The sequence below is a fragment of the Danio rerio genome, chromosome 3 (assembly GCF_052040795.2).
Source record: "Danio rerio strain M-AB ecotype USA chromosome 3, GRCz13ab, whole genome shotgun sequence".
In the NCBI taxonomy this organism is placed as follows: Eukaryota; Metazoa; Chordata; class Actinopteri; order Cypriniformes; family Danionidae; genus Danio; species Danio rerio.
In genome coordinates this window covers 22,940,244-22,955,934 of record NC_141023.1, presented here as the reverse complement: position 1 = coordinate 22,955,934, position 15,691 = coordinate 22,940,244, and the positions used below count along the sequence as shown (strand labels likewise).

At 33.6% G+C, this 15,691-nt stretch overlaps 1 protein-coding gene across 3 annotated transcripts; it reads left to right on the top strand.

Annotated features, from left to right (window-relative positions):
* Positions 1-1,147: 1,147 nt before the first annotated feature.
* si:dkey-225f5.4 lies at positions 1,148-15,092 on the top strand. Of its 3 annotated transcripts, XM_087244330.1 has the most exons (11): positions 1,148-1,370; positions 2,034-2,060; positions 2,183-2,279; positions 2,499-2,622; positions 3,169-3,326; positions 4,398-4,454; positions 4,591-4,733; positions 7,629-7,794; positions 10,122-10,261; positions 11,046-11,208; positions 14,631-15,092. In XM_087244330.1, exons 3-11 carry the CDS (start codon positions 2,262-2,264, stop codon positions 14,694-14,696), a joined length of 1,035 nt encoding a protein of 344 aa, XP_087100456.1. In that variant the 5' UTR covers positions 1,148-1,370; positions 2,034-2,060; positions 2,183-2,261; the 3' UTR covers positions 14,697-15,092. The 3 variants fall into 3 exon arrangements, with proteins under 3 accessions (XP_087100456.1, XP_087100455.1, XP_087100454.1); XM_087244329.1 differs by lacking the exon at positions 2,034-2,060 and having other exon boundaries at positions 1,148-1,230; XM_087244328.1 differs by lacking the exon at positions 1,148-1,370 and having other exon boundaries at positions 1,990-2,060.
* The last annotated feature ends 599 nt before the right edge of the window (positions 15,093-15,691 follow it).

Here is a 15,691-nt window from a genome sequence, read left to right as displayed (position 1 = left end):
CCACACAATCGATTTGTGTTGGGGCAACATAAAAAATCAGATTACTTAATATTTTAAGTAGATTTTAAGTAGAATAGTGTTGTTTCAGCTTATTTTAAATAAGTCGTTTGAACAAACAACAAATGTCATTTTATTTGAGTGTATGAAAAATGTACAGAATTTAAACTCAAACAAAGTCAAATGTTGCAACTGACACCGAGCAGAGAGATTTGAAACAGTCATTAAAATGTAATGATATTACATTTTCTAAAATATCAGGCTGAAGTTTATTTTTTTATTTTTTTTTGGTAAACAGACTATTTGTAAATTGGTTAAATTGTTAAATGTGTTAAATACAGAAGATTAAAATAACAAGCAACAGTCAACTATCAGACCTAAAAAAACTGAACAAAATCTAGACTAAATCTTTACTAAACTTTTTTCCCTCCAAATTAAATTACATTGAAACGGTGGTACATTGGTAATATGACGAGCTAAAATCAATTTTGTGATTGGGAACAGTTGCAACAGCAACTCTGTCACCATAATTAAACTGTCTGTGCTAGGGAGGCACAATAGCTTGCATGATAGCTATACCTATTTAAAGCTAAGAAAAACAGTGATGTAAATTATATAAACGAATAATGTTTTACAAAAACAGATTAGACAGCATGAGAAACTTTTTTCTTACTTTTTTTCTTTTTAGTAAAGATGAATTTTATACTGAAGGAATTCACATACAGTATGGCTGATGAAAATTTCTCCAGATTGAAGGAGGGTCCAGCAGAATATGTAGTATGAATATCATCACTTGCTCATTCCTGAAGAGAGAATAAAGTCTTTTTGCGACCGTCCCCACTCTCCCCTGTTTATAGTTTTCAGCGTTACATTCCGTCTGTAAACTATGTAAAATGTTATTAAGGCGCGTGTGGTCATTATTTAAAAAAAAGCACAATTAATACAAGAGATTTCTCTGACCCGCGAATGGTGTTTAATACGGTAAGAAATGAATTACAAAATAAAGGTGGGAGATGAGATTTGCAGGTAAAAGTAACGAAACGTTATGGACGTTATGGTACATTACACTGTAAACAATTTTGTACTTTTAGGTCGTAGTTACTGATCAGTGGTCGTAGTACAAGTAGGCGAATTGAGACGCAGCCTGTTTGTGACGTATGCCTCAGAGTTCCGACCAATCAGTGCTTGGCGTGTGAGTTTCAAAACAGAAATGGCGACGGAGAGAGTCGAAGCGTGAGTATTCTGTAACAAATTGTAAAGAAATCTGCATTTCTGGAAATAATCAAGTATCAGATATACAGTTGAAGTGCTCAAATCGTTTAACCATGCACAGATGCTATAAACATCAATGTAATTTGTCTTGTGTGTAAAAGGTACAAAGGGATGAAAGGAGGCAATCGTACAAAGTGACCATTATGAATTCCTCTTAAATATCATTAGCAAATTCGTTCTTTCGGTGATTTTTGACCACTTTTGGTCAAATAAAAGTGTCTTAATAACATTAATTTAACCTCTGTTGCAATATTGACCATTTAGTGTTGTTACATTTAATCCTCTCCTTCTCGTCTGTCATAACACTCATAAGTCTGTCATAACACTCATAACTGTGTGAAAGCAACTTAATCCGTCGCTATTTGAAACTATACAGTTGTAGACTTTTACAAGGTCATTTTATTTAAACTGTTCTGACTTTTCATCTTCAGTTGTTATATTTTGTAGACTTGAAAGTCATAATGGTATGCATGTGAGTTTGACACCCTTAAATGTATGAAGTTCAGTCGACTGTAGCTAACAGTTTGTTGTATGTTCTTATTCATATGAAGTTTGAAATTGCTTAAAAATCTAAATTCAAAGTCTGTATACGATCTGAAAGAAGCAGTTTGCCCTAAAATGAAAATTCTGTTATTATTTACTCATCCTCCACTTGTTCTAAACCAGTTTGACTTTTTCCCCTTCTGTTTAAGACTATAATGCATTGACTTAGACTTTTCTGTTCCTACTATGTCAATGGCTAATTTGTTTGTAACATTCTTCAGAATATCTTTACATGGAACGACTTCATTGTGAGTAATAAACTGTTAGGATATTTTAATGTTGATGAACTATCCCTGTAACATTCAGTGTCTAATTTTTATTAGCATTTTTAAGGGTCTTAATAAGTGTAATTAATATTTTTCAATTTCAGACTGCTGGAAAGGACTGACTTGTCTTCCTCCAAATCATGCAACACAACCGAGTTGCAGGAAACAGGAGAAGGAGAGATTATGGTTCCATATCTGATGGTAAATAAGAGTCTTCTAATATGTAACTTAAACCTCCTACTATGGAACAATAATATGAGTTTCCTTTTTTGTTTTCTTTTGCATGTCATTATTTAAATTTTAGTTGAATTTAAATTGATGTCTAATACTCAATTATCACAGTTTTATCTTTATAGCAGTCAAGATTTAACTAATGAATGTTTGATGTTTTAAAATTAAAGCATTTTGTTTTTTGCCTAGGACTGCCGTCGAAAACAGAAGCAAGTATTTAGGCAGCTGTTTGTGGTGGACGACATGATCCAGCTGTTAGCAGGTCTGGAGTCAGTGGATCAACTGTTGGATGAGCCTTGTCCTCAAAACCCAGGTAACAGACTCATCATGGGTTGTTATATGCGGCCGCTTCATTTGCAGAAAGTGAATTGGGGTATATGCACACAGACTATTAATTTCAGCCAGCCAGCCTCAGTGCTTCCAGTGAACTGTCTTTCTATTATAAAATTTCCACTTTTAAAATGTGATTTCTTTAAAAATCAGGGATCTTCAAAGCCTGATAGATATTTGATATAAAGTGTGTCCAGACTGAACAAGAAGCACTGAGTTGAAGTTCATTTTCCCCTGCCATGTCTTCATAATATGAGTTTATTTTACCCCAGTATTTTCAATGGAGTTTCTGCGCTTGCCTGCTGATCTTAACGGCACTAGCGGTTGCATCTTTCATCTTGTTTTTTGCTTGAACGACTAAATGGATGCTTAAGTCTATTAAACTGAATGTTTTGTAATAACAACATCGATGCTGTAAAAGGAACCTTAGGAAATTGACAAGTTTTCTCCGGAAGTTTATCATTGGCTGAAAAACTCTAGCTTTGCATATACCCCATTGTGCCTTGATTTTGTGTGTGTTGGCACACAGGTAATGGAGCACGTTCTGCATGGAAAACTTTAAAAGCAGAATATCAGGAGAAAGTTGAGGAGATGGAGGGGCTCATCAGCACTCTTCAGATCCGCATGGAGGAGCTGCAGGCTAAACGCCAAACACTGAACTCTCTGCTTTCCACTTTAGAGATGAAAGTAAGTCAGAATGTATTTTTCTATTTATATCTCTTATGTCAGGTGAATTAAAAATGTACAGTTGAAGTCAGAATTATTAGCCCCCCTTTGAAGTTTTTTCTTTTTTTTATTAGCCACATTAAGCTAAATGTTTTCGATAGTCTACAGAACAAACCATCGTTATTCAATAAGTTGACTAATTACCCTAACCTGCCTAGTTAACCTAATTAACCTAGTTATGCCTTTAAATGTCACTTTAAGCTGTATAGAAGTATCTTGAAAAATATCTAGTCAAATATTATTTACTGTCATCATGGGGAATATAAAATAAATCAGTTATTTGAAATGAGTTATTCAATCTATTATGTTTTTAAATGTGTTGATAAAATCATCTCTTCGTTAAACAGAAATTGTGGAAAAAATAAATAGGGCTAATCATTCAGGGGGGGGATAAAAATTCTAACTTCAACTGTATATGTTACAATAATTCTGACTTTTTATCTTTCATTTGAGTTTCCTGACTTTAATTTATTATTAGAATTGACCTTTTCTCCATTTGAGGTTTATGAATCTTTAGTCAGACCTTTTTGTTTTTATTTATTCAAATTGTTAACATGGTGTATGGATGTTTTCCAGTGTTGGGTTGCATTTTGAGTTTCTTAATGTGGATTCTGACTTAATTTCTTGCAATTTTTAGTTTACATCTTGCGCTTCTGTCTTTTTATTATTACAAATGTTTATCTTGCCATTTTGAATCTGTTTTGGGTTTTATTATTTATTCCACAATTCATACTTTTTAAATGAATTGCAACTATATTTTGGCAGTTGCAAGTTTATAAGCTTTCTCAATTCTAGTTTATTCGGGTTAATATCTAACAAAAACATACAAACTGACCAAGACATGAATTTTCAAAACAAGACAGAATTAAAGATTATGTTTTTGATTGTAGAAAACTAAAGAAAGGGTGCTTAAAGTCCTGCGAAAAAGTTGTGTGACCCTAAGCAAATAAACAATGACAGAATAATGTAGTTTTATTTTACACTTGCAAATTTTTATTGTTGTATTGTACATGAAATGTTGTTCTTGTTCAGAAGGAGGAGTGCAAAGAGAAGGAGAGGATTACAGCTAAACAAAATCAGAGAGCTGAGGTAAGTCTCACTTTAGACTTACAGGTTTGTCTAGTTAACTAATAATTTAATTTCCACTTTTCTTCACCAAAAAGATATTAGAACAACCGTGGGATAAACAGGTTCAATTGTTTAATTATAGTTCTCTCACACACAGAAACAAATCAGCTTTCAGTTGGAAGATTCCCTACAGGCAGCCCAAAACGCCATGCATTTATGTGATGGGCAGCTTTCTAAGCTCAAGGATGAGATTGAGAAACGACAGGCACGAATTAATGACTGGACACTATTAAGAGATGGGTGAGTCTATACATGCACTACTGCTAAAAAATGTGGGGACTTGGTTTTAAAGTAATAATTGAAGTAATATTTTTTTCTGCAAAGATGGATTAAATTGATCAAAAGTGACAGGAACATGCATTAAACATGTATATTATAAAGTACATCAAATATATTTAGATTTTTCTTCCCAACAGAATCATCCCACTTAATCTAAAGTAATGACTAAAGAGTAAATAGAGCTATTTAAGTCATCTTTATATCACAATATACACCGTATAGAAAAAAAAAATCACAATGTAAAATTTTTCCAATTTTGTGCAGCCCTTTTACACTCTGTATAAACTCTTAACTTTAATGTATATTCTAGTGCTGCCAAAAATCCAAAAGACTGTAGCAACCAAGGGTGTAAACATCCTGTTTTTTGGCAAAGACCCAGCACAAATACAACTCTGCCGCAGTTAATTATTACTGATAAATCTCTGTCTGCCAATAGAATATATGTTAACATCTAACATCCTGAGGTTAATTTCCACTGATAATATTTCAGTAGTCATTTGTTGCATGTTATCAGTTGCAAAGATTGACTTATTTATGAATAAATCACATTTTTTTATTTAAAGACAATACAAAAAGATCTCAACCAATCAGTGACTCTGTTCACTAAAGCTCTAAACTGTCTGCTGTGGTGTCTCTCTGTGAAATAGTAATATAAATATGTCATAAAACAGAAAGAGGTAGACAATAATCTACAACCCCTTAACAAAACTTATAAATGTATTCTTAAAATTGTCAGAAATAAAGCACATCTTTATTACACCTGCACCTTTCAAACAACTCAGTACTGCAGATAAAACGGTTTATACTAATATAAATCTGTATAAATAAATGGATTCATTAAAATAAAAATGCAAACAATCAACAAAATTTACCAGTGAACTAGAAATATTATTTTCATTATATTTAAATAACGTCTTTGTGACCATAACATAAAGCTGCACAAAAGAACAAAAACAACACATCAGAACCCCAAATGTTCCCAATGATTTTTCTTTCAATTAGAAATTCAAATTAATTATTTCATAAAATTAAAGGTGCAGTAGGCGATCAGCCAGAATGCTAGCATTAGCATAATAGATTTTTTTACAACCCTCCCCTGCCGTCCAAAGCTACGCCTCCTTAAGTCATGAACGTGTGAATACACACTGATTATGTCATTCACCAGTTAGAAAGCTCAATGGACAAACGCACTATCAACCGTAGTTGTTGACAGGTCAGCGGGTGCAGGAATTACAGTTCCCCAGAACTGTGTCACAGGCTATCACTGTTCAAAAATGAACGAATTTGTGAATATAAATCAAACTTTACCTCAGTAAAGCTGGTTAGGCGGAAGAGCACATTTACTTAGGTTTTGTTATTAATCTAAATAAAAATAATATCAGAATAGAAGGAGTGCTAAAAACAAAAATATCTTTTTACATTGCACTTATATTTACGTTACCAAGACAATGAATGACTTTTCATTTTCAGTTGAGCTCGCTGATCCTTGTACGTCGCTTGTTTTCAGCTCCTTTTTCATTTGAACAACTAAACGAATGCTCAGGTCTATTTAACCGACCATATTATGGATGCTGTAAAAGGTACTCCATGAACTTGGAAATAGCCAATCTTTTGCTGGACGTTTTTAGTGGCTGAACAACACTTCTGTGCAAATAAAACCCGTTCATAAACAAGAACACAGTCTACATAAGCTTTGCGTGGCTAAAATAGTTTTAAGACATGCCTGTCTAAAAGAAAAACTTCAGCCGTGGTGTGACCCTTCAGATCGTGGTTTTGAACTGCATAACATCATTTCCCTCCAGCGTGCAAAAGCAACTCCGATATTGATTTGGGGTTTAGCAAGTGTTGAATCTGATCTTGGCTGGTGAAACTGCAAACTATCTTCGGTTATCTTTATTTATTTGAATCTCTGACTCTTCTTCATCTGACAGACTGGTCATTTTTGGGTCCAAACTGTAATTATCCCTACCCAGGGTTTTCACTGTGACATTTCTAACTATTTTTCAGGCCACATTTGATATCTAGAAATTGTTTTTTAAACGCCAACTCTTAGTATATGTTACATACATAGTTAGAACTTCAGTGAAATGTTTCCAGAAGACTACAGCTACCAAAGTTGTCACGACTCACTACACCCTTATTGGCACAAGATCTTTACTTTTACAAACTATGTGGGCTGCTGCATTATTATTAATGCAGACAAAACTTGTGCTGCTTGATATTTATGTGGCATTATAATAAACAATATATACATACATAATAGACAAACTACAGTCATAAATGAACACAATGGAGCAAATATCAAAGTGAAACAAACCATGCTTTACGCTTGTCTGGAGAGAGCAACAGTATTTAAGAACAGAAATTTAAGCATTAAATGTAAAAGAACACTGCATGGCCTTCATCATGTAAATAATTCAATAAAATTAATCTTTATTAAACTTCTTTGTGCAATATTAAATGCCATAATGTCTCTTAAAATACTAAAAACACATGCAGATGATAAACTTCACTCGATTAAGGTTTAATTCTGCAGTAACTCTACAAATCTCCTGTGTTTTGACTTGTGGTTTCCGGTCATCTGTAATCCCGACTCAACATTGCATGTCTTGTTGCGATGTGACTTTTGTGGATGCACACATTGCAAGATCGATGCTTAAACGATGTATTATGCAGGCCTAGAATGTAGTATACAAGTTAACAATTACAGTTTTAAACCATTTATTAGATGTTAAATGAATGTGACCTTTAATTCTAGAAATGTGATTGTGTGTCTGTGTATGTAGTAATTTCCAGATGATTTAAATGCCATAGTGACTGTGTTTCGTTATTCTGAAAAATGTGTTTGTCTGTCAGGCTGCAGTCGCTGGTTACAATGACTCACAAAGGTATGCAGTACAGGCTGCTGTCAGTCAGTCCCTCTGAGCTCTGCCTTGAGCTTTTGACTCATGCTGGCGAAAAACCACTTGAACCGCTGCGTGTCACCATCACCATGACAACCAAAGACGAATTCCATCTTCAGGTACTGTTTGTCAGTGTGTATTGAGAGGTGGAGAGCTGTGATGCATGACAGAGGAGATGAGTGAATGTGCAATTGAACACTTTTTTCAAAGAATCAATATTGAGTGTATGGTGTATTAGTTTAGTGGTTCTCAACCACGTTCCAGCACTACGTGTTTTGCATGTCTACTTTTTAAGTTTTGAAGCAAAGCTTATCGAAGAAGAGCCTAAAATCATTTGCGTGAAAGGCATAATGGCTAATGCTGCCTCTTTGGCAGTATGTAGGGAAGGAGACTAAAAGACGACATTTGATTGTTTAAGACATGCTTTATGTGACCAAGTTAGCATTATGACTAAGTCCAATGGTAATAGAGGCCAATGGTAATACAGGCATTTTCATCTCCCCATATAAGAAACTTGCTGGAAGTATCCAAAAATCTCCCCATAATCATGCACTATAGCAACCATTTCTAGTGGTGTCCAAAATCATAATGGAAGTGCACTGAATAAATCCCACAATGCACAGCAATAACAGGGTATTCTATGTAAAGCTACCCAATCGGGCCAACACTCATCCAGTCACTAAAAAATATTTTAATATAAGTTTTATGAAGCGTTTAGTTATTAACTCTATTTACTTATTTATATGGTTTTGATTATCTTCCTTACAATAACAATTGTTTTTGATGTTTTTTTTTTTCAAGTTTTAACTTGGCCATTAAAAAATCTTTAGCAATTATTCTTGTGTGAAATTTCATTCATTATAGTATGAAAATGGTCTTAAAAACGTCTTTAAAAGTCTTAAATTTGAGTTGAAACCTGTAGAAACCCTAAATAATGAGTGAACGACCCATATTCACTCAAAGAATAGAAAATCCCCAATCATGCATTGTGAGTTTGTGTGCCAAACTAGTTTCTGTATCTGACCACTAGATGGCATCTAAAGCCATCTGCCTGTAAGTTTAATAATAAAATATTATTTAAAGAAATGTTTCAAAGTCTTCGTTTCATTACTAATAGACGACCTGCCAATAGTCAGAAATCACAGGATCTCACAAGAAAGTAAAATCTAATCTTTTTGAAGGATTTATCAAGCAGCTAAGAACAAACAAAGCAACATTCATTCTGGTGCACCAATTTACTCACTTGTTTCATTCACTCCTTTAAGTGGTCTATAATAGTGGACCAATGTAGGGAATAGTGAATGAGGGTATAAGGGGTGATTTAGGATACAGCATCTGTCTTGCAGTCTCTGCTGATGATCTGTTTCATGTGTGTAAGGTTAATGATATATGGAAAACATGCAGAGCTGGTGGAACCATTGTTTTAGCTGTTGGGTGAATAAAACTTCATTAAACATTATGAAAAATTCCCAAATTTAACAAAGTTAATAAAAAAATAAATAAGACACTCTTTTGTTCATCAGGCAATTTTGTAACTAAAAAAGATGCTTTAAAAATGTAAACTTTGTTTATGTCTCACTGTCATGGTAGTGTTGTGAATGTTTTTTTTAAGGTTTTTTGGGTTGGTGTGTATGTAATATTGATTATGCTGATAATAATGTTTAGAATTTTAGAAAGTATCTATCTATCTATCTATCTATCTATCTATCTATCTATCTATCTATCTATCTATCTATCTATCTATCTATCTATCTATCTATCTATCTATCTATCTATCTATCTATCTATCTATCTATATCTGTCTGTGTGTCTGTATATCTGTCTGTATATCTGTCTGTCTGTCTGTTTTGATGTGGTGTGGCAGATCACTGTATAGACACCACACTTAAATGAGCATGAGTGAACAGCATCACCGTTTCCTCTGCTGCTTGTTGTAGCACAAAAAAACATGAATGAACTTCTCATGTAAACTCAATCAGTGCTTAAATAGCAGAAAAAAAGTAACAATAAAAAAACGTGCTATCAAATAAATTTTTAAGTAAAAATAAACTTTACCATAAATTTGTCTGTATAGTATTCTGTTTAACATTTTTATGTCTTTTTTAAAATGCATGTTTAAATACATCTGTCATTAAAATGAGATATGAAGTCATTGTGTAAATTAATACATTTTAATGATGAACTGGTGTATAAACGTATTTTATTTATTTGTTCATGATTTAGACGTTCATGTTAAAATGTGCAAAATATATGTTTGAATGTTTTTTTTAAGGCATGCTGATTATAATAATTAAAATAATAAGGTCCTGTTGGTAATTTTAGCCCTTAATATCAATATAATATTAATGTGCAAATAATTTTAATATGTTTTGTTTTTGTGAATGCTTAGTGCTAATTTTCTATTTTCTTTTGTAGTTATCTGGTATTTATTGTTTTATTCCTTAAGGTGCTTCAGGGAACTGCTGGTCTTGTAGAGGAGGCGATGAATGGTCCTCTTAGGCAAGTGAGCGTCGCCCTTGAGGAAGTGATGGAGAAGTACATAAGTCAAGGAGAGATGCTGTCTGAGATTCAGTCTCTGCGTGCCAGGTAAAAAAAAAAATTATTATTTGCATACATTTAAAGTAGAACAGTTTATTTTATAATATAGTGCAATAAAAATAAAATTTTATTAACCATTAAGTGGATCCAAACCATAATGAGTTTTTTTTATCATATTGAACACAAAGTTATTTTGAAGACTATTGCTAGCTGGTTTGCATTGACAACAATAGTAGAAAAATAGTGGCTTCTGGTTTTGCTATATTTTTTTCTTAATATTGTTGTTTGTCTTCAACAAGATTCTCAGTTTTTGGGTGAACTTTAATAAATAACATTTCTAATTATTTGCTCTGTAAACCTCTGGATTGTAATACATTCAATTGTAAAAAAAAACAAAGACATCATGCCACTCAGAACTCTAATCTGATTTTGGTAACGTGCAAAAGGTTCTGACCAAAAGCAAATAATTTTAAGCATGTTTTGACAACATAGCTAAAATTAAGCCTGCTGACTGACAAACAGGCAATATTTGATTCAATATGCAACTATTAATACTAAAAAAGTTTGACTGTTCCATGAAAGGTTATAATAGCCTAATATACCATTAAAGCAAGCAGAACTATTTTTATCAGCACAATACATTTTTATTTTATTGTGGGTTTTGTTGCATCTCAGTTTGGAATGAGGAATGTTCAAATTTAAGCTAACACATCTGTGGCGCATCATGGTTTGTGGAAGAAAAGGAAAAACCTTTCATTTTTGTGAATAAAGTACTACATGTAATTTTTAATTTTATTTAATAATTAAACTATATTTTCCTTTGTTTCATCAGGTATGCAATCGATTGGTGTCCTGCTGAAAAGCTTCTGATCTTTTTAAAGACTGCAACCAAAGTATGTCATCTGAGGGTTGAGGAGGGATATCCATCACACGGTCGAGCTGTCCTCCTGTCTGTGAGAAAAGACGGCAATCTCCTTGACATCAACGATCTACAGGTAAGAAGTGTAAAAATGATTTATTTATTTGTTTATTTATTTTACAATCATGACTGAAAATGACAAGATTTGCAAGTTTCAATTTTATTTTATTTTTTCTGATTTCTGCGCAGTGGCTTTATATTTTCCCACTTTGTTTTTTTATATTTTTTTATATAGTGGCTTTATATTTTCCCACTCAGAGTTTAGTAATGAACAAATGTAAGGCTACGTTCACACTGCAGCCAAATGTGGCCCGAATCTGATTTTTTTTGGCCACATTTGACTCTGGTAATGACAGTGTGAACAGTCCAAACCGTATGGAATCTGATCTTTTCAGTACAGTTTTGTGCCTTTTTTTATATGTAGTATTAAATCAGACACAGATCTGATGTTTTGCAATGCGACCGCAGTGTGAACGGTTATGTCGGATTTCATGTGTCTTTTACATAATCTTCGAGTGACATGCCGCATCATACTGTGCTGCAAACATCATCTGCTCCTCAGCAGCACAGTAGAATGGCACACAGGGCATACTTTACCATAGAAAAGTTGGTTGTTTATTTTAAAAAAGATTTTAAAGGCAAAACGGTCTGGTTAACGATTGGGGCGGGGGTTGATCACAAAGCTGAAGAGCGTCGCGGTTGTTGCGGATAGGGAATCTGTGAACAAAGGAAGGGGGCACTTTCATTATGAACTTTTTCTCAGAGAGAAAAAGGGCAGGTGCTCAAGCACCCAAACCCCCTTTTGCATGTGGCTGTTGTTTATAACGAAGTAAAATGAAATAACTCTGCAAACAGAGATAAACCAGCTCTGCTTCACACTTCAGTCTGCAGCTGCTCATTAACCCTTGATGTGTTCACGACAACAGTGGTCAGACAAACGCACACCTTGGTTGTCATAAATCACAAATGATAATTGTTTTTTTTAATCACAAGTGACTTATTTTAGGTTTCAAATGCCAAAATACACATTAGTAGTAGCAGAACAGCACTTTACACTTCATGAAATACACCACGGTTGTCTGTGAAAAGGGCAATAATTATAAGCATGATCTGAAATTGTGCTTCCTTCATACAGTACACACATTGTCTGCATAAATAAAATTTAAGTGCTGCACAGACATTAGTCTATAATTGTACTTTTGCACATACGTGTCAGTTTCGGACCATGATCTGTTCACACTGCAAATCTGATATTGGCCATATTTATGAGGGCAATGTGAACAGCCATGCAAAAAAAACAGATCTGAGAAAAATAATCTGATTTGAGCTCTAAGCCTCGCAGTGTGAACGTAGCCTAATGGACAATGGACATGAAAGGCTGTAATAATGTGCCAGAAGTACACATAAATAAAGAGGAATTGAATTCACAATTTATATAGAATCAGCAGTATTGCAAATGATCTTTAACAGGGAGCCAATGCTATGTTGATGCAACTAGGTCTTTGGTTCTGGAAAGCACTGCTGCATAATTACTACAATTAATACCGCATATCACTATAATCTAGTCTTGAGGTCATGCATATAAGAATTGGAGATGTAAATATTTAAAGATATATTTCAGATGGAAAATAAATACATTTTACAAATGTTGGTCCTGTGGCCTTGACAGGTTGCTATAAATGAACACAACCAAGTTCTTGGCTTGGCCTTACAGAGCATCCACTTAGAGTTTAGCAGTATAAAAGTTTTTGTGAGGGAAAGTTTTTGGTCTAGTAATTTGTGCATATATGTAGTAAATGCTTGTTAGTCATCCAGTTCTTAATCTCAATTATACTTTCTGATATCTACAGCATAACAGTAAAAATGACCTCTTTTTCTTAATGATATTAAGAGTAGCGTATACTTCATGAAAAGCAATGGTTCAATTTCTAAGACTTGCGGTACTCCAAACTTGTGATACTACTACTTCATTCGGACATACAGAGTATTTTTAATCAGGTCTTAATCAACAAGTTTAGTTATCCTTAAGAACAAAAATTCAAAAATATCTTTATTTGTCAATTACAGTGCCCTTTTGCTCTTTATCTGAGTGCATGTATCTTTTAAAATATTTAAAAAAAAATGTAAATGCATTATTTCAATGTATTTTTAAGACTTGCGGTACTCAGTACTGAACTTGTGAATTTTTTTTTATTGCTACAAATGAAAATGGTTAGATAAATACTATTTAAACCATGTCAGTGCTGCGCAAATATCATTAATAAACTTGTCCAAGAGAATGTTTTGATAGATGGTATCAAATTTAGCAACCACAATCAGATAAGAGCTAAACAAATCATTTGTAACTTTGATAAGTGCAGTTTCAGTTAAACAAGACATTATTATTAAAGGAGATAAGTTTTTGAAACTATTGTTTGCTTTTTTTCTGTTTCGCCAGCAAAAATAATTCCAGACAATTTCAACACAGCATTTAGACTTCTCAGCCAAACACTGAATCCATCTGCAGGGTTTCCGCGGGGTCTGAAAAAGTTTCAAAAAAATAATTTAATTGATGATAGTTTAATTTAATTGATGATAATTTAATTGATGATAGTTTAATTTAATTGATGATAATTTAATTGATGATAATTTCTAAATCTAAATTTTAGGCCTTAAAAAGTCTTAAATTTACTGAAATATTGTGTTGTAGATCTTAAAACTTTTTAAACAGATCTTAATTTCTTTTTGTTCATGTTTTGCTAACCAATCTGGCCATACAATCACCAACAATCCATCTCAATAAAACTTTCAACTTTTTATTTAAACGGAAATTTTCAACTCTATTTATCTTAATGGTTTATTTATTTTCCTTACAATAACATTTGTTTAAAAGTTAGCCGTGTATTTATTGCTGAGGACATTGACCTGGACAGATTGCTGTGAATTGATTTAGATTGTAATCATTTTAAACAAAAAATAATAATTCTTAAATTTTTTAACATTTATTTTAACTAAATTTAATGTTGAAAAAAAGTGTATGGATACAAGTAGAGCTTACTTATTTTTACGCAATATTAAAAATAAACTGTCTTATTTATTACTTTCTTCAGGCTTACAGGGAGATCTTAATCAGCCAAAGCACAAGGTTACACTAAAGAAAAGTAGTTTAATTATCTCTAAGAAAAATAATCCCAGCTATATGTTTTTTGTCAATTACAGTCCCCGTTTGCTCTTTATTTAAGTGCATGTACGTGTACACAATCTATTAAAATCTATTTATTTTAATGGTTTAAATTTTTCAGTTGAATTATTCCCCTTCAATTATTACTCCATTGCACTTTAGAGAAGACACACTGATTGACATTTTACAAACTGTACTTATCTTGCGTTGCACTGAGCATGGTGACCCAGTATCTGCTGAAAGTCTTCCCTAGACAGAGTAATTGATAAATGTCAAAGTGTTCTCAGCTCCTTACAACATGTTTTTGTAGATAATTTCTGAGTTCATTCTGTTTTCAGCCCCCAGTTCAACATCCTGTCCTGACAGAATGGCTTGAGTTTCTGTCCTCCAATCCCAACATCTGACATCACAAAGTTTACTCCACTTCTCGGAAGACTCCAGTCAGACTCCGTCACGTATGTCACCTCCTGAGTCAGAGTCTATTAGATATTACAAATGAACCATCTGCATTGTACAGTTATATATGAATGTTTTAAAATGTAAATTAATGTTTGTATTGTTTCTGAGTTAATCATTAAGTACTTTAGATTTTATAAAACCAACCCTGTTATTATTATGATAATTATATTTGCATGGAAAGATTGAGCAAGTCACCATTTCAAATTGATGCTCATTACGTAGTTTTAATTCACAGAGCTCTGCATTGTTCAGTGGTAATTACAGCTATATAGTTTAAGTTTAAATGTCATGTTTGTGTCTATTCAATAGCAAAAGGGTAAATAAAACGATTCTAGTTTTTAGAGTGAACTCTTGTTATTCCACACTAGAGGGCAGCACTTTCTGTGAGCGGTGCCACACGCACATTGTTCCATCTTCTGACATAACAGGTTAGGTAACCATTTAGACCGTGTCTGGAGACTCAAGCTTCTTCTGGTGCCTGGATAATTAATCCTCCTTTTCTTTTTACTACACAACAAGTTCATTTTTCACCATTTTTCTGTTCTTAAATGTCCTCGGGTTTCCACCTCAGACACGAAAAGCTCCTGTCACGTTGGCTTCGGGCAACCCTTGTGCTTGTTATGAAAGAAGAGATCAAATTCGGTGCCTTTTCTTCTTCTCATGGTTGTTCTGACATACTCTACTTGGCACTTGCAGCATGACTCCACTTTCTGTACCAGTTATCCCCCTCATGGCTCTGCACTACAGGAGCTCTCTCATTGGCCAAATAGGATGTGAGGTCTGCTCTGGATTTAGCCAATAGGGAGCTGTTCAACTCTGATTATGAGGGCACAATGACCCACTTCTGGATCCATGTGTGTGGAGAGCACTCTACATATTCTGTGCTCACTCTGCTGTCTGTAATGAGAAGGGGCCTGGACTAACGCAGTTATCTTAGCAG

Bases quoted from the DNA above. Each gene is read 5' to 3' on its own strand.
- si:dkey-225f5.4 (XM_087244328.1), top strand. From the start codon at position 1,999: ATGTCAATGGCTAATTTGTTTGTAACATTCTTCAGAATATCTTTACAT. The intron at 2,280-2,498 runs GTAAATAAGAGT...TTTTTTGCCTAG, and splicing joins TTATGGTTCCATATCTGATG to GACTGCCGTCGAAAACAGAA. The intron at 4,734-7,628 runs GTGAGTCTATAC...TTTGTCTGTCAG, and splicing joins TGGACACTATTAAGAGATGG to GCTGCAGTCGCTGGTTACAA.